Source organism: Gossypium hirsutum, chromosome D11 (genome assembly GCF_007990345.1).
Source record: "Gossypium hirsutum isolate 1008001.06 chromosome D11, Gossypium_hirsutum_v2.1, whole genome shotgun sequence".
In the NCBI taxonomy this organism is placed as follows: Eukaryota; Viridiplantae; Streptophyta; class Magnoliopsida; order Malvales; family Malvaceae; genus Gossypium; species Gossypium hirsutum.
In genome coordinates this window covers 72164904-72189778 of record NC_053447.1, presented here as the reverse complement: position 1 = coordinate 72189778, position 24875 = coordinate 72164904, and the positions used below count along the sequence as shown (strand labels likewise).

Here is a 24875-nt window from a genome sequence, read left to right as displayed (position 1 = left end):
ACTTTTGCAAATCACATGGACTAATGGCAGAATTTAACCATGTATATATACATGGCCTGTTTGAATCACAAAATGTCCAAGTGAAACACATACAAATGCATGTAAGCAAAACACAAAAGAGAATTGCTTGCTTCTTTGGTTCGTACCGCTGATGCTAGCCCATCCTTTTTGCTTTCCGCATCATCTGCTTCGGCCACCCGAGTTGATGAGTGGCCAATCTAATTGGTGTAAAGATGAATTCATTGAGATGGTTAGTGCCTTAGTTATAAATAGCCTATTCTCATTCTCACCTTGTACAATTGTTTTATTTTAATAGTCAATTGGGCCTGTTTGAATCTTTATTTTGTTCGAAATACATCTCAACTCGAATAATATAAGTTTTGACTCTTCCTAGCGTGTATGATGTTCATAAGTAGGCTGGTATCTAAAATTTAATTTTAACATAGCTGACAATAATAATACTATTTTTTGTTTTACTTTACTTTTTATTTATTGTTTTATATTAAAAAAAAAGAACATATATCTTTTTTAATTTATGACCAGATTCTTAATTGTATATATCTTAATTAGGAGTTGATAACATATTAGCATATATATATTAATTCCATATTTTTAATTTTTATGAGATTTTATAACATGTATTTTATTTAATATTTCGGGGTAGGTTAGATAGAACTTGAGAAATTTTCTTTTCTCGACCTGTTTGGGTCAAGCAACCCAACCTCATTGTCAGCTCTAACTAGGACCATGATGCGTGGCCTAATGGTTTCCATATTGTCTGGGCCCGAGACAACCTAAAATATGCATTTTAAATTTTATTTAAACTCCACTATATTTATATTAGACTAATTTAAATAAAACACCTTTACTATTAATTGGATGGAGCTCCAATAATACCTTATTGAAGGCCCAATCTTATTATAGATTTACTCAATAAAATGGACCGTCTAAAGAGCAATAATATTTCAAGGCTAGGCTTTAGGCATAATATTGTATATATTTCAAAGATCATATTAAGAACCATTAAGGTTGGATTTGAATGCATAACCGAAAAAAAAAATTATGGTTATCTTGGATTTCATCTGTTTGGATTGATTAGATTCATTGGTTCTTAATCTTTTTTAAAAAATATTTTTATAGGTTCTTTTAAAGTTATTAATTTGTTTTATATTTTATATAGAAATTGTAAAAAATAATTAAATTAAGTAAAAATAAAATCTAGTTTGGTTCAAATTACATAATAATGGGTTTTATTGTCTTGTGAACCTACAATTTTGTCCATCTGAATAAATTTAAATAATACTCTAATCGAATTCAATAAAATTAAATTAAAATCGAGTTGAATACTATAATTCCAATAGATTTTTAATTTTCTCGATTTTCTTCTTAACCTTAGAGGCCTGAGGATAAAGGGGCACCACTTAGTAAATGGAGAAAATTGCTATTCTAGCTCTTATAAGAAAATTATAGTTTTGACCTTTCATATACATTAATAATTCAATTCACTCCTCAAAATCTTATCATTTCATATAAATTAATTAATATATAAATTAATTAAATTGAGATGGCCATAAAGGAGATGGTTGGTTGCTAGTGGTAGGTTTTCATATATCATAAATGATTGACTGATTGAGAAAGGCATTAAGTTTATTGCTGAAGAGAGCTGACAGAGTCTAGCTTTTATTTATTTATTTCAAGCAATTGATTTTCATTTTGTGATAAAAAAAGTGGGACACTTGCATATGGTTCCATTGTGCCCTACAAGGCATTTTAATTTATGACTAATTATGCCGACTCTTGTTGATGAATGATGACAAAATACTTCTATGGACAGTACTCTTCCAAATGGTACCATTGCACCAAACAATTTATTTGGTGTTATATAAATTTTAAAACATTCATTTATTAGCTATATTTATAGCTATTGTGACTTTCATTATATAATAGTGGACCCTAAAAAAAGATGACCACCAATATTTCATATAAATGTTTTTTTTATATTCTATTATTATTTCATATGATTATAATTTACAGGAGCCTTTTTTTTATAAACCTAATGGTTTGTTTATTTATAGTATTTTCTTTTGTGAAACTGAAAAATTATATAGGTAACATAAATTATTAAATTGTTGCTTTAAAATCTTGAAAATTATATTTTTAATGTGAATTTTAATTAGAAGGTTATGTTGAGGTAATAATGTGACAATTTAAAAAAAAAAAGAAAAAAGGTTGAAAGGTATCGGAGTTTTATCTCCGGTGTACCCTTGGATGCTTAATTTGGTGTGGTTATAAACAATAGGGAGTATAAAGTGAGGGTTTGGAATAAAAGGGGTCACATACTTTATTAGTTGTGTGCATGAGGTTTTATATGGTAAAAATATTATAGAGGCTCATGTTTTAGGATTTAGATTGTATTTTGTCTTTTTTACTAAAAATATGAGTAAATTAGTCTTTATATGTTAGATCAAAGAGCAAATCGATCATTTTTAGTATAAATTTCATCCATTTTTACTATTTAAAACTGGTGTGGTTGATAGAATAATTAGACAGTTTACATGTGACGTGCTATGTACACCACATTTTGAAGTAAAAAAGACCAATTTTTAACAATAGAACTTGATGGAATTTTTAACAAAATGACTAATTTGCTATTTGATCTAACGAACAATAACTAATTTTTCATTTTTTGAATAAAGAAGGCAAAATGCAATACAATTCCTAGCACAAAGACCTTCATAATACTTTTACCAATTTAATAGACTTTTTGCTCTTACTCGGGGTTGCTTAAATTGGTGTCTTAGATTTAACAATTTTGCGCATAAACTTTTGTTCACAAATTCATAACTACTAAATTCCTTATTCATTTTGTGCTAATTGCTTGAGCTAATGAAGAAACTTGTAGAAGTTTCAAGAATATAGGAGAGGGAGAGGATGCTTTGTGAAATCGCATTTAATCTCTCTAACAGAAAGTCGAGACCTAATCATTATGTGTATAGGCCACTAACTTTCAGTGAGTTTCTATTATCTTGACTAGCTTGATCATTAATCTAAATTATTTATATTTATTTGAGTCTAGACCTATATTTGTTTCTTACAATATATTTAAACATATTATACAAGTTGTATGACATTTATTTTTGTTATTTATATTTGTTAAATATGTAGCATTTTCATGTAATGGATAAAATAATTAGATGACTAATTTATCATATACATACATGTGGTACTTGTGTATGCTATACATGTGAAAAAAGCTGTTGAAATAGCACAATTGGCTTTGTAATTATCCCTACCCAATTACTACACTATATTGGAATTTTTCATATATATATAAGAAGAATTATATGAATAATACAGGAACGAAGTCATAAATTTTGTTCAGAGAAACGAGATAAAGATTATAAAATTGAGAGATAAAGCTAAAAAATTTTGTGTTAAAAATGTTTAAATTAAATTATTAATCTTTCAGAAGAACTAAAACAGAAATACATATAAAATGTATGTATGTTGTAGTTTCTATAGCCATTGAAGAATAAAAAAGCAGCCATGCACCATGAGCAACACGATGCAGTAATTTAAGCTCGAGGGTTTTATTATATTTAAATGAAAAAGAGACAAAATTAAAGTGCTGGAAGCTTAGCTTAGCTTAGGTAGGCAAAATATTGTACAACTTGTTGAAATATCAACCATTAATTAATTGTATACATACTTTGTCTTTTACTCTTGTAGAAATTATATCAAAAAAAATAAATTTATAATATTGAGTGTTAAAAAAAATCCTAATTATCCTTCCTCAAAATTTTAATTTATACTTTAAAAAATTATGAAAAAAAAGTTGTTGTCAATGAAGCCGAAAAAACAACTTAACTTTACATAATGTTTGGTTGGAACCGATAAAAAACGAAAATGATAAATAAAAAAAATATAAATATAAACATGTTATTAAGAATGCTAAGTAAGAAAAATTGAAAATCGATAAGAATCGATGTTTGTGAATGGATTATAGAATACATGTTAAAAAATTATGATTAACCAAATCGAATCAAATTTTGTTTTTATTTATTTTATAATAGTTCATTTTAGTTTTTTATGAATATTTTGTATTTAAAAATATAAAAATATTATATAAAAAGTATTGATTATTTTTAATAAATATTTATAAAAATGATTCAAACTTTATTAAATAATGTCCAAAATTCATAAAACAAAAGTGATTTTTATCGAAACAAATAAAATTTCATAATAAAAATTAATATGAAAAATCAAAGAAAATCAAAATATAATTCAAAAAAAAAGAAAAATCAAACTAAACAAAATCCAGCTCACCCTTGATACTAAGAATCTTAATTTTCTTTTTAATATTATAATACAAATTTTACTAGAATTTTTATAAACTAATCACGTGACTTAATTGTTTTTAATAAGTACTAAATATTGTATATATCAAAGTAGATATAGGAAATTAAAGTTTATTGGATAATTATTGTAGATAATTGTTATTAGAGCTATGAAGATAAGATTAATGTGTTGGTCAATGGAACTTATTCATTTGAGGTTGACTTGGTCAATGCAATAATTTCTAAAAACCCTCACATGCAAATATATTTTTTAAGTCCATGGGCTCCACGCACGTTTGGAATTTAGTCTCTTACTCTCGTTTTAATAATTTCTTTTCGAACAATCTTATTATAGATTATGATTAGATCTGCTCTTTTTGACACAATGTCTAAAATTACTCATAGTCCCTCTCCAACCCATAAATAGGAGGATAATGCGCTTCAGCGCACTCGAACCCACACCCTCCTGTATTAGCAACAATGCTTATACCAATCGAGCAAAAACTCAACCGGCTTCATTTCAAGAAATTTAGTTCATTTATTTTTCAAATTAAAAAATGTAAGTCTAATTGTTAACACTGTTGAAATTATTTCGTTAACTTTAAGCTCATTGTAACACCAAAATTTTAGTTACATAACTATCGAGTAAGTTTTTTTTTATTTCAAAATGCCACACCAACAAATTTATTAAAAAAATTAAAAGTGTTAAGAATTAGACTTAAATTTTAAATTTTAAAAAGTAGAAAGATTAAATTATTAATTTATGAAGATTACAAAGGCTAATAGCATAATTTAACCTTTAATTTTTTTAAATAAATCCACTTATTTTTATTTTTAAAAAATCACCCAAGTGATTCAAATATAAATTCTATTCATAATAACACTATGATTGCGATATAATAAATAAATGAAAACCATTTTTTGGTACAATAATTAGATTGAGAAAAATAAATAAATCAAAGATATCCCGAAAATGATTAAAAAATAGTTTTTAATTAGTGCTAGCTTAATTTTTTTTTACTTAATCATAACAAAAAAATTATTAGTAATAATTAATTTAAGTGTAGGTAAATGTAGTTGAAACTGTATTGAATTGATCGATTAAATTGATTTAATCAGAAATCGGTTAATATATCAATTCGTACAAATAGATTAGATCAGCAGTTGAATTGGTAAAATTAGCTTTTGGCTTTTAACTTTTTAATTTTTTAAAAATAATTTTTATGATTTGTAATTTTTTGTTTAATTATTGTTGAACCGAGAGTGGGGGCGAATCCAAGATTGTTTTAATGAGGTTTACGGGTAATTTTATATTGTATTAACTTATAATTTCATCACTTTTGAAAGCACTAAATAAAAATCTTTTCAATTTTAGGGAGAGCAAAGTGTAATTTTACCGCATGATAACTTTTAATTCTATCATTTATTAGTGCATTAAAAGATATATTTTTTTTCCATTTAACAGGAGCCAAGGCCCTTGGCTACCATCCTCTAGTTTCACTTATGTTGATTATCCAATCAATTCTCGATTCAACAGTAATTAATTTTATTAATTTAAAATTTTAATAATCAGATTGATGAGTGGATTGGTCATATTATCATTTTCAATCTGATCGGTTCGATAATGATTAAATAAATCATTAAACATAAAAATTAAAAAATATATTAAAAAACAAAATCAGTTCAACTGGCGAATTTTAGTTTTTAATCGATATTGAATGATTCGTTTAAAAATCAATTCAAATTTTATGTTCGAACTAATATAATAATCAATTCTCGATCTAACTAATCAATCGGATTAAACTAACACTATAAGTGATGACAACGTCAAATTTTGTTAATCTAAATAAACAGCTAATCCAAATTATTTTTTTATTCAAAGTTGTTAAGATAAGATAATGACAAGAATTTTAGTTGGATTTCTTAAAATAATTTTTTAATTAAAGTCCACTGGTTGATGGCACATTTGTAATAACAAGCTCCAACGGGGTTAATTAATAGCTAAACCACATCACGTCGTATGAAAAAAAAAGGAACATATAAATTTAATAAAAAATAGTATATTTATGTCATAATTTAAATATTTTACATATATTTACATAAATTTTAATAAATTAACTTTGGATATGTATGTATTTTAGAGTCAATATTTGAGATCCGTAATTATCTGATTTTTTGCTAAAAATATCATCTCGAAAGTTGACTGGCTAAAGTCTTACTAACTCAAAAGTGGACTTGGACTTTGAATAGCTAGTCTTTCTTGATTATAATTATTTAAGGATTAATATAATATTTAGTACTTGAATTTGATTTTAATACTCAACTTGATACTTGAGTTTTTTTGTCCTAATTTAATGTAATGTTTAAGATGAGATCTTATTATGGTGGAATTCTTTTTAAATTAACGACTCTGGTTAAAAAATAAAAATCAGAAGACTGTAGCTGATTGTTCAAGTCACGTCAGAAACTAGAAATTTGTACTAGTGACCTGAAACCTGTTAAATCAGTTATACAAAACGTTGCTTTTTTTTAGAAATCAAAAATTTCCCTTCTTTAGTGTTGAAACTGGTCAAATTAGTCGAAGGTAAACTTATATTTCTCAATCAAGTCTTACATGGCATGATCGATTGTGGGTTGATGTTTTTTCTCCAATTTTTCCAATCGTTGATTTAAAAGTATCTCATTGGATTTCATTATAATGAGATATTTAAATAGATGCCACTCAATTTAATACCTAATATTGGCTTTAATTTTCACTTCGATACCTGAGTATTTTTTTATCTCAATTAAGTACATATATTTTTTATAAGAGCATACATATCAAATATTTCCTGGACCACATGATACCATTTGATGTGGGTACCAAATTGAATATTGAAGTCAAACTTAAATACTAAAGATTATATTAACCCATAATTAAAATAAAACTTCTTAATCTTTCCAACGCTAAATCCAGCTTTGCTGACACTTTGGAAACACAACGCTTGTCAGTTGCAATATTCGCGCGTGATAGACACGCGCAACAGAGGCAAGGAAAGTTCAAGGTAAATACGAAATTGGCCTACCAACCACGTCCTGTACTTTCATTTGTTGGTATTTAATTTTTATTTAATTTTTTTATATTTTTTAACTTATTTTTTAAGTTATATTATAATTATTTTTGTCGAGGGAGATTCAACTTCTTCTAGAAGAACATAAAGAAGTGTCATTTTTTAAAGAGTCGATATCATTTAACATACTTAGTATTAAACCCGAAAAATTTATACTCGATTTTATTTTTAAATTTTATTTTTTAATTCTACGTAGAGCCCAAAATAGAAATAGATTTAGAGAGTGAAAGCAGATCTCCTTGGTGAGTGAAAGCGAAGGGAGGTAAGCAAAGCCATGTCCCCACTTGGCTAAATGGGAGAATTCCTTTTATGCCCTTCCAAAATCAAATTTAAGGTTTTTTAACCTTTTATTAAAAGGGAAAAATTGTATTTTTTTGTCCCTAAACAAAAATTCTTGAGCTTCACCCATGAGGAAGGTGATCTCGCTCTATAAATCTACTACTATCTTAAGTTATTGGTAAAACCATTTCGTGAAGCTGCTCTGACTTTTAATAAAGTTGGAAGACAAAACTCAAAATAAAATCGAATACAAACACCTTAATTCCAATACCAATCTTGTTAAAGGGTCAACCGACGTTCCAATATTCAGCACTTAACAGACTTCTCCCAAAACGAGTCGAATGTTATCTCAACCATTTTCTAATTATCATTTCATTTTAGTCCATTCTTTTCACACTCATGGGCGGCGAGTCCGTTTCTAATTGCGTCTTTGTATGGTGTTGACTGTAGACTTGGTAAGTCACAATTAAAGCAAATTAAAAGCAGTCTGACTACACGGGGCCCACAAATTTAATTAAAAATAATAATCTCGTCCTTAAATTCTCATATTTAATTAATTCTTTGTAGTTTTTAATAAATAATTTTTTTAATAATTATTAATTTAATTTATATTTATTAGCAATGAAATTTAAAATAAAAATTGAGACTCGTGCTATTTTTTTATTAATTTATAGGATTTAAAAAATTATATTATATAAATATTTCTTTGTATTTTTTAAATTAATAATATAATTTTATTTGTCGCGATTACAAAATTATATAAATAATAAAAAAATTATATTATATAAATTAATAATATAAATATTATATTATATAAATATTTCTTTGTATTTTTTAAAGTAATAATATAATTTTATTTGTCGTGATTACAAAAAAATAAAGTGCACATGATATTACCAACAATAACTAAATACGGAAGTAATTTGACTAAATAGAGATCTCAACATCTCATCGTTTAATTTAGGATTAATTGAAAATTTGATCCCTCAAATTATACTATTTTTTTCATTTAGGTACCTAAGTTTCTTTTGTTCAAAATATTGAACCTAATTTGTTGATTTTGTCTAATTTTACCCCAAAAATGTATGGCATCCTATAAAAATATGCCATGTGTCTCACTTTTATTGGCTAGTATACAACTTTCAACCAAAAACCTTTAGGTATGTAGGAAAGGGTTATAGTTTAAGGACTAATTTTGCATCTAAGCCTTTAATTTAAGCATTTTGTGCAATTTAGGTTCACATTCTAAAAAATCATGACAAGGAATTTGATGCCTTTTAAGTAAGATATCGGGTTTAAATTATGTGGATGGAAAAAAACAATGCTAATAGAGCTTCTTGTCACGTTTAGAAATTCGATCTAGCTCGACTTTAAATTTAACTAAGATTGAATGTGACTATCAAAGAGGATTTCATATAAAATATAAGAAATAAATTCAAATACGACATAGAAAAATGTAAAAGTTGAATAATATTTGTTGTTGTTGTTGAGATCAATTCATTTTTTAATTTATATTTTTCAGTTTTTATTTATTTTAATTTATTTTGTGCAAAAAAAGGGGCATAGATGTAAATTAATTTCCAAATATGTATGTTGGTCTACTCCCCATGTAGAAAGCCATTTAAGACCTTGCGATTTTTGTTGATTGAGAATTCGAGTATATTAAATACATTATCCTCTTATTTATGGGTTAGGAAGAGACTGTGTGTAATTCTAAACACTGTATTAAAAAGAACATAGATCAGAACCTATAATGAAATTATTTAAAAAAAAAACTTAAAAAAATCTCACAATTTCAAAATTTGGTACCTTTGAATTCAATGTTTGACTTACTATCAATGGTCATTTAAAAAACATTAAAATCATGTCATCAAAATCATATTATAAATTTGAAATACATAAATATTATTAATATAATTTATTATAATGATTTGCTTGGAATTTTGCATCTGTTATTATTTAACACTTGAATTATGTTCAATTAAAACCTTAAATGTGATCTAGATTTAAATCGTGCTAATTACGTTACTGTTGAAACTTTACTCTCCTATTGTAATTCATAAAAAAAAATTGTTCGATTAATATCAAGTGCATGAACCAAGCATAAAATGGAAAGTGTACGTGTACGGTGCAAACATGTGTTCAATGTGGGATCTATAAGTCAAAACCCATATCTGGGAACATTTTGACAGAAGCACTATGTAAAGCTCAAGTTTGTATAGGTTTAAAAAAAATTTAAATTTAGAAAATAAAATAAATTAAGACTTTTTAATGGTTTATGTTATAACAAAATACATGTATTTATCTTATATTGGGTAAAGGGTTATATATTTTTTAAGATACAATTATGTACATCAGCTGATAAAAGTATTATCGAAGTTATTTTATTAAAAGTCAGATTGTATTTTGTTCCCTTCACTTAAAAATAGGTAAATTAGTCTCTGCACATTAGATCAAATAGCAAGCTAGTCCTTTATGTTAAAAATTTCATCCATTTTTACTATTAAAAACTAGCGTGGCTGACGAAATAACCAAATAGTTACATTTGTACCTTATGTTGATGTACAATGACCATCTTTTAACAGTAGAGATGAATGTAATTTTTAAAATGAGTTAATGATCAATTTACTCTTTAATCGAACGTACAATTAGGGAGGGTAAAAAATGCAATCAAACTCTTAGATCAACGGCCACCATAGTACTTTTACCTGCGCCAGATTGAAAATAATAATAATAATAAAATTTTGAATAGAACTCATATATTGTGAGACTTAAACCAATTAAATACATTTAGAGAGAGAGAGAGAACTAGAGGTGTGTAAGGTCTAGATGACCCGTTCAACCCGACTTTTTTTGGACCGGTTAAATATTTTTATATTTTACGATCTAATTTAATTGTTTTAATTATATTTTAAAGAATGAAATGAGCTTTTTAGACTAGCCAAAGTGAGCTAGACTTAAGTCTAAAATTTTTCCGAAATCGAACTTTGGCCAAATCCGTGAATACTTGAAAAGAAAATCCAACACATAATATTTACCCAGGACGAGAAACCTAATAACATCTATTCTAAGAACTTCATCGTTTCCATTAAGCCGAAGCCTCACAAAGTTAATATCATTTATAATTTATTTATAAATATTTTAAAACAATATTAATTCCATGAATCTAAAAAGAATTTAAACTGAAACACTTTCGGTAATATTCCATTAAAATCCATTTATTCTCTTCAGATTAAATTAAAAAAGCTTTGAAGAAATAAAGTGAAACAAAATCTGGAAGGTTTTCTTTGCCGACGAAATCAATATTTCAAACGATAAACTATAAAATAAGTTATTTTTGTTTGCCTCGGATTACATTTTAGTTACTTATGTTTGAAATGTTACGTTTTCGTTTTGTTAGGAAGTGGTCACTCTACCGTTAAGCTCCGTTACCTCTCCGACGGCGATCCTACGTGGTAGTTCAAATGAGTTTTAAATGCCAACTTGGATGTTATATGTGGCAGTCCAAATTAAATTTATTTAATTAAAAACCTATTTTCATTCCGGCAACTGAATATCCAAGTTGGCTTTTAAAACTCATTTGGGCTGCCACGTAGGATTGCCATTAGGGAAGTAATGGAGTTTTACAATAGAGTGACCATTTCGTAACAAAACAATAACGTAAGTGACTAAAACGTAACATTTCAAACATAAGTTACTAAAATGTAATCTGAGGCAAATAAAAGTGACTATTTTTATAGTTTACCTTATTTTAAAATGTTTTTTTTTTATATTATATAATTTTTCTGTTAAAATATGCTCAAAGTTTTTCTATTCTCCTTTGTTTTTCAAAATTAAAAATTTAAATTTAATTATTATCATTAAATTTATTTTATTAAATTCAAGTTAATTACAATATATATATTTTTTACAACGCTAAGTAGCAATGGCGAATTTAAGGGGACAAACATGGAAAAATTATGATTCAACCCCCTATAAATGTTTAAAAAAAAACTATTTAATCACTTCAAAAAAGATGAAATAATAAAATTATATTTTGATCTCTAAAAAAATTATAATTTTGTCCCGCCCTTTAATTTATTTGATCTGCCCCTGACTACAAAGTGAGTATTCTTTCATTTTAAAATGTCATGCTAATAAATTTAATAGAAGAATTTTGTCGATATTAACAATTGGGTTTAAATTTTAAAATCTAAAAAAAAATAAACTAAATTTCTAAATATAAAAATAAGACTAAATTTCAAACTATACCAAAAATATAAAGATTTGGAGCCTAGTTTAACTATTTCCTCCCTTCTTTTAGCATATTCTTCACACTTTTCAGTCTTCCTCTTTCGTTGAAAATTAAAAAAAAAAGTTCCGAAAGTGTTGAAAACTTCGATATTTTCCCATTTACTTTCAACCTTATTGTGAGATCCAAAACAAAGTCATATATAAAAAAAATTAACCACGTGATGCACATATTTTCATTTTTTTAAGAAAAATTCATGGTAAAAATAATTAAAATACCATAAATATATGATATATATAATATAAAATACATAAATCTATTAGTATTTTCATTGAAAATTACAATTTTTGTATTTAAATTTAAAAATTTATATAAAAAAGATTGATTGAATTTGATAGTTTGAATTAACCCAACGTCAATTCAATTAATTAATTATGGAAAAATATTTATATTTTTTTATTTTTCTAAATAAAATTAAAATTAACTTTAAAAATAATTTTTAATCATCTATAGATTCTAACATCAATAAGTTTTTTTTTTAAATATTTAATAGCTTTTTAGTTTTACCCAAGACATGTCTATATTATTTGATTTACTAATAAAATATAAAATATAAATTTTTTAATAATTTTATTATTGGTTCTGATTATATCTGTTATTTTTGACATAATGTAAACTACTCATAGCCTCTCTCCAACCTATAAATAAAAGGATAATGCGTTTTTGCATACTCGAACCCACGCCCTCCTGCATTAGCAACAATACTCACGCCGATCGAATTAAGTCTGGGTCGATAAATATAAAATATTTTCATTAATGAATTAATCTAAGAATTTTTTTAAACATTTGTTTTTTATTAATATTTGAAAGATAGTGAGATCACATTAACCTTAATATCGTAAGTGACGACGTCACTAAATAATTAAAAACTATATTTCAAGAAATATAAAAAAATTATATTACAAAAAGTCCAAATCTAAACCCTAAATTTTGTTTAAAATATAAAACAGTGACTTCAGTTTTTTTTCTGAGATTCACAAATTTTTAATGTAATATTTTTAGTAAAAATTATATATTTTCATACTTTAATTTAATTTTTTTAATGTTTAATTGGAAGCTTTGGATTGATTTTAAGAAGCTTCATAATTAATAATTACCTTAGATGAATCCCAAAATTTTTTAAAAAAATTCACATATATTATAATGTTTTTAATCAACAAAATATATAATTAAATAAAATCACAATTAATACTAAATTTATTTTATTAAAAAAATATGAAAATTCAAACATAATAATATTGATAATTTCAAATCAATCCTAAAATTTGAATTAAATAATAAAAATTAACAATGTTTTTTTTAATCAAAATGTATAAATTTTGTCAAACGTTTGAATCACACTGGACGAAAAATATAATTATCACATTAAAAATTTTTGAAGTACTTGAGTTTGGTTTCGATATTGAATTTGATATTTGAGTTCAACTTCAGTTTTCAAATCGGGTTACCTAGACCAAACGATACAATGAATATCTGACACATATACTCTAGTAAAACAACATAAGTATTTAATTAGGAAAAAGAAAAGCTCAAGTAACGAATTGAACATTGAAACTAAATTCGGGTAGTTATTTGGAAAAAAAAAACTCAAGTATCCATTTAAAATAAAACTTAGGTACTAAAGTGAATATTTAAGACAAAATCCGATACCAAAAATCTATTAACCCTTCTTTTTTTGGTCGGTTTCTCTAACTACTCTAAGCGAGTTACAAAAGAAACCCAGTTTCAACAATAGCGCGTGAACCACGCACTTCACTGAAAAACAAAACCCAGTTGGATACGAAAAATTGACAGGTGTGTTTCCCTGTTATTTCTCTAAATCTTCACCTTATATATATATACACACACACACACATATAGTCTTTGCTCATTTCCTTCTTTCATCCCAAAAGATCAGAGGCTTTTTTTTTTTTTCTTTTTGCTGAAAATCTAAGGCTTTATTTTAAAACCGTTTCTTCTTTTTCTAAGTGAAGTAGATTTCAAAACCAGCAAAAACAATGGAAATAATCGAAACCCAAACAGCTGTTTCGAATTTCGATCCGTTTTACAACATGTCTTCTTCCTCGGAGAATAATGGTGGTGGATTTGAAATGTCGTCGTTGATCGACGGTCGAGATTATTCAGGCGAGAATCACGCGCACGGTGGTGGTGACGGTGGGGTTTTTCGCCACTCGAACGCGGCGGCTGTTAAGGTTCAGAAAGTGTATAGGAGTTACCGGACACGGCGTAGGTTAGCAGATTCCGCTGTTGTAGCTGAAGAACTCTGGTAAATTCACAGAATCTTTGTCTCTCACATTGTCTTTTTTCTTTTAAATAATAAAAAACAATATTATTTAAATATTTATATTTATTGGGTAGTAATTATTATTATTAAATTTTCAGGTGGCAGGTTTTAGATTATGCAAGGCTTAACCACAGCACAATTTCGTTTTTTGATAATTTAAAACCTGAAACTGCTGCTTCAAGGTGGAATCGTGTTCTTTTAAATGCTTCTAAGGTAATTTTTTGGATAAATTGCACCAAAACCACTAAACAATTACTAAGTTTGCGTTTTAGTCACCCATATGGATGATTAATAGTTTACTTTAAAAAAAATATTTTAAAAATTTAGAAGTTGGGCTTTGGCGGCGGTTCTTGATTTATTTGTATTATTCCTTTGCATAAATAATAAAAAAATGTTTTCTTTTTCAGATCGGGAAGGGTTTGTCGGAAGATGCCAAAGCACAAAAATTGGCTTTTCAACATTGGATTGAAGCTGTAATTTCTCTTAATTAAATCAGAAAAAAATTTAAAATTTCTTTTTAAACGAAAATTTATTTATTTATTCTTGAACTGTAGATTGATCCACGCCATCGTTACGGGCATAATTTGCATATTTACTATGATGAGTGGTGTAAAGCTGATGCTGGTCAACCATTTTTCTACTGGTAAGATTTAAATTCAATGTGAGAATCCGGTGTTACTCGGACTCGGACTTGGACTTGGGTGTGAGTATCGGATTAGGGCAGGGGCGAAGTTAAAATTTTTTTATTGGGGTTGGAGTTTAGTTATGGATTTATATCAGAGTTAAAATATAATTTTACCATTGTATTAGCTTGTATCTTTATAGTTTTTTAAAGGATTAAATTAAATTTTAATCATTTTTGGAGTTAAATTGTAATTTTATCATGTATTAATTTATAATTTTGTAGATTTTAGAGGATCAAAAGTGCGATTTTTCTATTTTAAGAGGCCGGGTCCGTTTAGGGTATGTGTTCGGGATTGGTTTGCTTAAGGGGTTATGTCCAAATATGTGCAAAATGGAATAGGAGAGCTACAGAGGTGAAGCTGGAAATTTTACTTAGAGGGGATGAGATAAAATTATAAATTTTTGGCGGGTCTAAAATTAAAAAGGAATAAATTGCATTATTAATATAATTGTAGGGACCAAAAATGAAAATTGTTCATTCAGTTAAGAACTAAAGAGCTTCTGATGTGAACTCGAAATGACATCAAAGGGAGGAAAAGGTTGCTTAAGCAATTAATTGTTCATGGAGATTTATGTCCAACTATGTGTAGAGTTTGGTCATCGGACATTGGAATTTTGGGAACAATGAAGAGTCGGAATAATATAGCTATGAACTTGAAATATCTCGATCGAGCTCTCATGGAGTTTTTGATTTGTATTGTTTCACAGGTTGGATTTAGGAGATGGCAAAGATATTAATCTTAACGAGTGCCCAAGATCGAAGCTTCGACAACAATGCATCAAGTATCTCGGACCCGTAAGTGCCTTGATATCGTTCGGTTCGATATAGATTTGAATTTCTAACATAAGATGTATGAAACTATTAATTCAAGTTGTTGCGAAATCCTGATGTGTCTTTCGTGTTTTGGGTACGGGGAACAGCAAGAGAGGGTAAATTATGAGTACATTGTTGTTGAAGGAAAGATGATCCATAAACAAACCAGAAACGTACTCGATACAATCGAAGGATTGAAAGAAGGGAAATGGATATTCGTTATGAGCACCTCGAAGAAATTGTACGCCGGCAAGGTAAGCATTTAAATACGAACGGAAACTGTTTGTCTTGTTTCGTAGAAGACATCGTGAAACTTAAACCCGGGTTTTTGTTGTACCTTGCAGAAGAAGAAAGGAATGTTTCATCATTCGAGTTTCTTAGCCGGAGGAGCGACGTTAGCCGCTGGTAGGCTGGTGGTTGAACACGGAGATCTTAAGGTATTGATTCGTAATGTTGATAATGATTTTTGATTCGGTATTGTGTTCGTTTGAATGACTCGATAGTTCTTCAAAATCTTTCAGTCCATTTCTGCGTATAGCGGACATTATCGGCCGACAGATGATAGTCTTGACAGTTTTCTATCGTTTCTTAAAGAGAACGGAGTGAACCTCAATGAAGTTGAGGTAACCTTTCAGCCTACCTATTTTCCCCGAACCAGAATTTTGATGTTTCCATGTGTCGTTGGGTGTTGTTTCTTATATGACGTTTTGTTTCATGTTTAGATACGCCGTGCGACCGATGATTCCGATAGTTACGATTATGGAAAATCCACTGGTGTTGGGACACTGGCCGAGCATTCTCTAAGCTCAGTGCCATCCGAACTCGAAACTGATAACACGGAGAACAATTTGTCATCACAATCACCCGAAACCAATCAAACCAAGACCACAAACACTTACACGAGGTCTTTATCCGGCGGTCTTCAAAGCCCGAGAACCGAGGTGCCTGAAAGAGCCATATTGCAAAGGATCAACTCCAAGAAGGCAGCTAAATCGTACCAATTAGGACATCAACTGTCCCGCAAATGGTCAACTGGAGCTGGGCCGAGGATCGGGTGCGTAGCTGACTACCCCGTAGAATTGAGACAGCAAGCATTAGAGTTCGTCAACCTATCTCCGAGGACTCCTCCCGCCCTTTCACCGTTCTTGTCTCCGAGAACACCACGGACCCCTACTACACCTTCGGCATGCCGGAGTCCCGGCGGGCTTGCATCAGCTGCGTCTCAGCCGACATCAAATTTCACAAATGCTGATGGAATTTCGGGGATCTGATTGGAATATACCATTAGTTATTATATTTTGGGTACTAATATAACTAATCTGCTTTAATATTTCTAGCATTATCGTTTAATGTTTTTAGCAATAGAATGCCCTTTTTGATGAACCAATCTAAAATTTCATTTGGAGTAGATTTGGATATTGGATGGGTGGGATTGATTTTTGATCCGGTCAATTTATATCTATTCAATTTGGGTTTTAAAATTTGGATTTTAGATTCAAATCATTTAGGTTTGAGTCTTAAGTTTTTTGAGTACTATCGGTCGGACTGGTTGGATTGAGAATCGATCGATGTATGATCCGGAATAATTTTATGACGACACAATTTTAACGAAATAAAACTATTTTGATCATTGAATAAAGACTAATTTGTCTACCTTTTTTGGTAGAGAGACCAAAATATAATACAAATTACATGAAAGATATCGGTAAAAATACCATAGAGGCTAATGTATCGAGAGTCAGATTACATTTTGTTTCCTATTCTCAAAAGACAGATAAATTAGTCATTGTACGTCAGATTAAAGAGCAAACTAGTCTTTCTATTAAAAATTTCACCTATTTCTAGCGTACAAATAGATAAAAATTTTAACAGAAATAATCAATTTGCTCTTTGATCTAAAAACTAATTTACCTTTTTTCCAAGTAAAAGTGACAAATTATAATCTATATCCTACTATAAATACCTCCATGATACTTTCACTAAAGATATCTTATACTAATATTATATTCTAGGAAAAAAAGTACTAACTTAGAGTTGGCCATTGCCGCTTTCCTTGAACTCCAGTACGAATTCAAGAAAAATATGAAAAGTTAGATTTTTAAGTTATCACGATTTTAATTTTTATTAGGTGTGATCAATCACTTAAAAATCACATTTTAAAAGACAATTTTAAATTATATTTGTAAAAAAAACAAATTTAAGTTCGAGATTCAATTATGCATAGAGAAGATTATAGCACTTCCACCATGTCCAAAATTAGTACATATTATCTGTGTTGTCCAAAGTCTCGAAAATTTAAGATTCAAAATTTAGTATTTAATTATGATCCCAATTGTATTTACATGAATGGAAAATAATTTTTAGTCAATTTTTTAAATAAAAAAACATAAATCTTTATATTTTAAATTTTATTTCACTCGATTTTGAGGACATTCCATTTTTATAATGGATGAAACTTTTGTTTTGCAAGGAGAATGAATCATGGATCATATTAATTTAGCACGAATAAGACATTGTGACACATGGACTAACAAAATAGCATTGAAGCATTAACATTACAACACTTATGATCAATTTAGACACCATCTTTAGGAACATAAAAAATATATAAGAAACGATGAGGACTAAAAAGGAAATTTCACCAAAATGATGATTCTATATATTCTTCCCAAGTACATATCATGGTCATAACCTGCACATATCTGGATTGATCTTACAGTTCCTCGTAGCAAGCATGTTATAATCAATCCGAGCTTGACCCGGACATAATAAGCTTATAACAAGTACAAAATATGTTGTCGGAAAAGCAAAATTCACCATGTATCCACCACATAAACCAATTAAGTCTAAAATTCTTAAATACACATCATAATTCAAAAGCACTAACAGGAAGAATCATCAAAATCCTCAAATATCTTCTTTTTTATTATGACAGCAGAACTTTAATGATTTCGTGCCGAAAATTTTGTAACAAATGCAATAAATTATAGCTAATGAAGTCTAAGCAACCATAGAAGGTGCAGCAACAACTTTACCTGATTTCATCGAGCAAAAGAGATTCAAAACATCGGGATTGTTGCGAACGAAACTTGGGCACTTCAATAACAAATCCTGTGCTTCATTTTGCCTCGAAGCTTTGAAAAAAGCTTCAAAAACACGAAGAACAACCGACATAGATGGAAACCTTTGTGAAGTCATAGACTTGAGAAAAGCAATAGCATCATCGCTACTACCGGACCTCCTTGAAACATACTCGATAAAAGGATCGATAAAGGGGGGAAAACCGTCGTTTTTCATCAAATCGAAGAGACTCAATGCATCTTTAAATCCATCTTGAGCTAATAACTTCCTTATCAATTCCTTGTAAGTATCATGCCATGGCTTTAACTGATTCTCACTAACATACTTGTGTAAAAGCTTACAAGCATCCTTTGCTCTTTTCCTACTGCAATACGAATATACCAACCAGTTAAAAGCATAGCTGGCATGGGAAACCCCATTTTTTTCAACCATGTTTTCGAAATAAGTTGATGCTGTTTCGATATCACCGGCAGCACAACATCCTTCGATTAAAGCCGCCCATGCTTTGTGATCTAAATTGGTATTTGATGCTATAAACTCAGAAGCTTCGTCTTTCTTACCAGCACTAGCAAGTCTAAAAGTAATTTTCGACTGTAAATTACCACTGGTTATAAACCCATTCTCCTGCATTACTTTTAGAACCTTGTTGTATTCCCTGAGTCTACCAACACTCGTCAAAGATTTAAGAACCGAATCAACCATGGAATCTGTCAAGACATTCCCATTCTCAACAAAAGTCTTCACGACTCTTGAAAACAGACGCATGTCTAATTGTTTAGACACCACTAATTTCTTCAGCAAAAAGGTACAAGAGCTCGTAGAAGGCTTATTGGAACCGGCCATTGCGAACTCATACAAGTCTACAGCTTCTTTAATCATTTTCTTCTTACAAAAGTGCTCGAAAACCTTTATATAAGTCTCCATTTCCATTTCATACCCAAGGCTTCTCATTTCATCAACAACTTTCCAAAATCGATCAATGCAATCTTCCCTCCCTAAAGTTCTAGCCATAGCATTATAACTCTGTCCGTCGTGCTTCACCAAACCGCGTTCCTCGATCCATCGGAAAAATATCAATGATTTTGCTGGCTCAGAAGCAAGATATTCCAATACCATTTTCACCAAATCATTTGAAAACGTAACATTCAGATTGAGTAACCGGTTTTCAACATCATCACCCCATAACTCGCTCTTAATAATCTTACACACCCTGGAACAAACCTTTTCGATTGAATTATCGACAGATCCCGAAGCAAAAACCCCTTTTAATCTCTCCAAATCACTCTCCAGTCCCTCTTTCTCAAACTTCAAAGCAACTCTATCACGAACGGCACCAGAGATACCATACCCTTTCTTCTTCATAACATCAACCAAACCCCAAAATTCCTCAATCAACCCATTGACACCCAAAATACCTAACATCCGGTTATACGATTTGGAACTAAGCTTTTCCCCATTAGTCTCCAAAACCCAATCAAAAAACCTAATTGCTACATCAGGGCTAGACTCAACATTCTTCAACACTTTCAAAACCATTTCATGGCTAAAAACAACACTATTCAACTCCAATTCTCTCTTTATATCATCCTTACCACTGAACTTAGTAAAAATATCAGTGACACTACTTACCAAAGCATGATCTGGGTCTTTTTGTGCCTCGGATGAGAAACTATTAGATTGATTGTTGTAATTTAAAATGGATAATCCTTTCATAAGATTGAAGGGGCTTGTGAAATGGGAACGAGAAGCAATGTTGTTGAAGGAGTGAACAATAGGAGGTGAGGGAATGAGTACCTGAGATACGGCGGAAATACGGAGTGGAGATCGACGAGGGTAATTTCGGAAAAGAAGAAATCTCCATGGATGTCTCACCTTCATCACCATTTTCTGATTTGGGATTCTTTCTGTTTGTGTTATTGGGTCCAAGATTAGGGTTTTTGCAAACTGAGAACAAATAGCGAAGGAAGACGGCGGAACACCAGGGTTTTAGGTTTCTACCGGGTAGTTTTTTTTTAATTTATGGCGTAACTTTAAATTTAGCCCCTAATATTTATATTTTTTTATCAATTTGAACCTCATTCTATTTTTAAGCTAAATTTGAATTTGAACCTCATTCTATTTTTAAGCTAAATTTGACCACGGCCTTTAAAATATAATCAAATTTGATTATCAATCTTTTAAAAAGAATTAAATTATTATTATTTTTTAAAAATTCAGATTAAAACGATAACTTTTAAATATGACAATTTGCATGGCAATCCACATGTACATCTTTTTTTTTTTGAATTTTTATAATTTTTTCAATATATATTTTAAAATTTTAGAAATTTTTTAATTTTATAAATTTTAAATCATTTATTGAGGTGACATATAAAACGATCAGTAGCATCTTAGCATGAATCATACTTGGACTTAGTTAGCATTTTTGTTAAAAAATTATAATTTTTCTTAAAGGCTGAAGATCGAATTTAACTTTAAAAAATAATGATTAAATTGATAAAAAAATGTAAAGGTTTCTATTGGATTTGTTAAAATGATTTCGTCCATATAATTTCACAACTATGCTTGTTTAGAGTCACGATGACTTCAGATCATTTTTATCTTTTTAAGAATAAAAAAAAAACATTTTGATTTTTAGATATACAAAGTTGGATGATTTCAAGTTACCGTTTGATTTTTTTTCTTTTATCGAATTTGAGTAAAATTGATTTCATTTCTATTAAAATTCAAACTAGACGAGTTTAATAAGAACTGAGTTCTTTATTTTCGTTTTTTTTTTTGGAATGGTTACTTTTTTCGATTAACAAATACACATTTTATATAAGGGGCAAAAATAGTAGGGTGTCGTCTAAAGATGGAATTTGAGACTCATGTCAAATGAAAACAAAGATTGAATTTATAATGTAAGCAACTAAAAAGTAAATATTTTATAGTGTTCGCCTTATTTTTCACTACTAAAGTTGAAATCATCATTTTTATTTGAAATATTGCCATGAGCTTTGAAAATGAATTATAAAATGCAAATGAAAATTACCCAAAAAAAAATTACTTCCAAAAATTCTTTTAAACTAGAAAATATTCTAATTTATTGATCCTAAAGGAAAGTAGTTTATGTTTAATACATATTACAAACATACATGTTTGTATACACATCAAACTATGACATGCTTATAATATCTAGAAAAAATATTATGTAAATGCATATTTATAAAAAAATAAAAAAAAATAAAATTTTAATTAAAATGGTAAAATTAATATTTCGAAGATCATGGTACCCTATATTGAAGTTCTACCATGAATGGATTTACATTGATTTATATAGATTTTTGTATTTCCCAATTAAATTGATCTCTAATAGATCAATGGCATCATCTCAATTAAAAACTTAAATATAGTATAAGATATATACACGTTTCTTAAAGTAGAGTTTTCTTCGATACAATATGAATAAAAGCGAATAGCTGCACTTGAACTGACCTAACTTTCTCAGGTCCATTGTTATTATTTTTTGTTCAAAACCAAGATATCTATTATAGGTAGTAGTAACTAATTCACTCGTTCGGAGTATTTTTTTGAAGAGGTAAACAAAAATAGACATAAAATATGTTTCATTCACATGAGCGGAGATTGAACCTCTGATAACATAGCTGAAAGAATAGATGAACAATTACCACATTATATTTCATGGTCAGTACATTAATATTATTGTACCTTAGGTTCTTGCAACATATGAAAACAAACATTTTTCTAAAAATTTAGTGGGATTTAATCTGCCTTTTGAGTCATGTAAGGGTGGAACATTTTGTTAAGAACAATTAAGGCTGATAGGGGCTAGAATCCTCTAAAATTTAAAATTAGTAAAAGTAAAATTATATTTTGGTTTCCCTAAAAATATAAAAATTTGATTTAATTTTTTAAAAATTATAAATATATAAACTATTAAAATAATAAAATTACATTTTTGCTATCGTAAAAATTACAATTTAATTTCGTCCCCTAAATTTGTTTTCTAATTTTGCCCTTGAGAACAATACAAGTTGTTTACTTCAATATGAGAAGACATTATTGTATACTTGATCATTGAATAGCATATAAAGTTTGGATGCTCAAAATATAATCGAGTTTGACAAAGAAACTTATCTCTAGTAAAACAAAGGCCAAAAATAACATCCAGAATCATGCCTGTGGTACGGATTCATATCCGATGCTTAGATCTAAAATCATATAACATAATTGTGAATGACTTTTTGCTAGGTCAAGTATTGTGATTGAGGAAAGAAATTGTAATTATAAAGTGATTTATAAATGAATAATATATCAACACATCTCTGACATCGAGCATGAATGTGTATCTGATGTTCAAACTCAAATTCAAATAATATAGTTGAAAATGATTACTAGGTAAAGAAAAAACTAAGCCAATTGCATGGGGAAAGAAAATAATTATAATTTGATTTATGATAAAATACACCTACGGTCATTGAACTATTAATAAGTATACATTTTAGAAGAAAATGAAAAAGAAAACTTTTAATTGGTGTCGGCGGTGTAAACAGAGAAAGCGATATAGTGACGATTTTAACAGTTTAGTAACTTAAATAAAAACTTTCAAATAGTACAATGATCATTTTATAACATTTTAAAGTTAAATGATTAAAAGATAGACTTTGTTGTCAACTTGAATTAACTTATGATATACTGATGGAGTGTTATTTTTGTTAAGTCGTGAACCATTACTGGAATCTTCATTTTTCTAAAGAATAAGTTTAAATCCTCATCTTATCAAAAATTATAAAAATACGAAATATTCTAAATGCAAAACACAATACAAACACACGATTTCATACCAAAAAACCATATAGTCTAAGAGAAAAGTAAATATAAAACGCTCAAATGCAAGAAAGCTCAATTCTAATGGTGACTTACCAAAGATTTTACTGCAAAACATGAGAGCTCAGCAGCCACCTTTGATTTCCAAAACCCTTTTTTTTTCTTTTTCAGTTTCGTCCAAAATTCCTCGAGTGACAAAAGTAGGAACACAGATCCTTCTGCAACAGATTGTTAGCAAATCCCGCTTCAAAACCAAGTTCCTTAACCTGGTTGAGTGTCGCTGCCCATTTTTTCAATGTGTCCCAGTTTAATTCCTTAATTGATACCCTTCCATCTCTTTGATTGCCGCACAAACCAGAACTTGAATACTGTAATGGCAAAAATCGGTAGCTTTTCCACAAACATTTCCAATTCGGGTCACAATCGGTTTGAGGTAGTCAAACCATCCTCACAAAAGATCCCATAAGAATGTCAGTTTCCTTCGGCTACTTAATTTTATAAGCTAAACCCTATAGTGTATTTATAAGACTATTACTTGTCCACCAAGAAACATTTTTCATTAAGATTTTTACTTATTAATAATACCTATTTCATTAACGAACATAATCATCTTGCAATATCCATCATCTATGATTATTTAGTAGACCCATGAATTTGTTGACTACGTGTTAGTAATGACATCACATTAAATCTCACCTAATACATATGTTAAGTTTCTTTGCTAATTTTCCATGAATCTTCTTGTTTCAAATTTACAGAGAGGTAGTTAAAATCTAAAGCTTTCCGTGATGGAAGTTGGCCTTATTTTAAATTCCATCTCAATTCCTTCGTTTCTTCAGTTTTACTCTTCAACACCTAATCCTTCTCTCTCTTTTCTTCACTGCAATAGAAGTATGTATGGTTGAATTTACTGATTCAGTATCATATCTTGTTTTGATTTTGCATAATTTATTTACTTTGAATCAATATCCTTCAATATGGTTTTGTTTTGCTGATTTGAATGATGATTTTGATACCGCTAACATGCAAATCGTTTATGTTTTGCTTTAATCTAAATTTCTCTGATTCATGCCAAGATGAGCATCACTAGCACTTCATCCCATGAAGCTATCTCTGAAGGACAAGTGAACTACTCGAATCAAGAGAGCGAATGGTTGCTTCATCG

General features: G+C 28.9%; 2 protein-coding genes across 2 annotated transcripts; one reads left to right on the top strand and one right to left on the bottom strand.

Moving 5' to 3' along the window:
* The first annotated feature begins 13886 nt into the window (after positions 1–13886).
* LOC121223552 (IQ domain-containing protein IQM3) lies at positions 13887–17182 on the top strand. The gene is made up of 9 exons (XM_041105272.1): positions 13887–14283; positions 14400–14514; positions 14709–14774; positions 14856–14944; positions 15694–15781; positions 15907–16053; positions 16144–16236; positions 16321–16422; positions 16522–17182. Exons 1-9 carry the CDS (start codon positions 14015–14017, stop codon positions 17068–17070), a joined length of 1518 nt encoding a protein of 505 aa, XP_040961206.1. The 5' UTR covers positions 13887–14014; the 3' UTR covers positions 17071–17182.
* Positions 17183–18435: 1253 nt separating this feature from the next.
* LOC121223551 (pentatricopeptide repeat-containing protein At3g02490, mitochondrial) lies at positions 18436–20883 on the bottom strand. The gene has a single exon (XM_041105271.1). The coding sequence runs from the start codon at positions 20762–20764 to the stop codon at positions 18800–18802; it is 1965 nt and encodes a 654-aa protein (XP_040961205.1). The 5' UTR covers positions 20765–20883; the 3' UTR covers positions 18436–18799.
* Between the last annotated feature and the right edge of the window lie 3992 nt (positions 20884–24875).

Coding starts and splice junctions, on each gene's coding strand:
- LOC121223552 (XM_041105272.1), top strand. CDS start 14,015: ATGGAAATAATCGAAACCCAAACAGCTGTTTCGAATTTCGATCCGTTT. Junction 14,775..14,855: donor TTCAACATTGGATTGAAGCT/GTAATTTCTCTT, acceptor CTTGAACTGTAG/ATTGATCCACGCCATCGTTA. Junction 15,782..15,906: donor GCATCAAGTATCTCGGACCC/GTAAGTGCCTTG, acceptor TACGGGGAACAG/CAAGAGAGGGTAAATTATGA.
- LOC121223551 (XM_041105271.1), bottom strand. CDS start 20,764: ATGGTGATGAAGGTGAGACATCCATGGAGATTTCTTCTTTTCCGAAAT.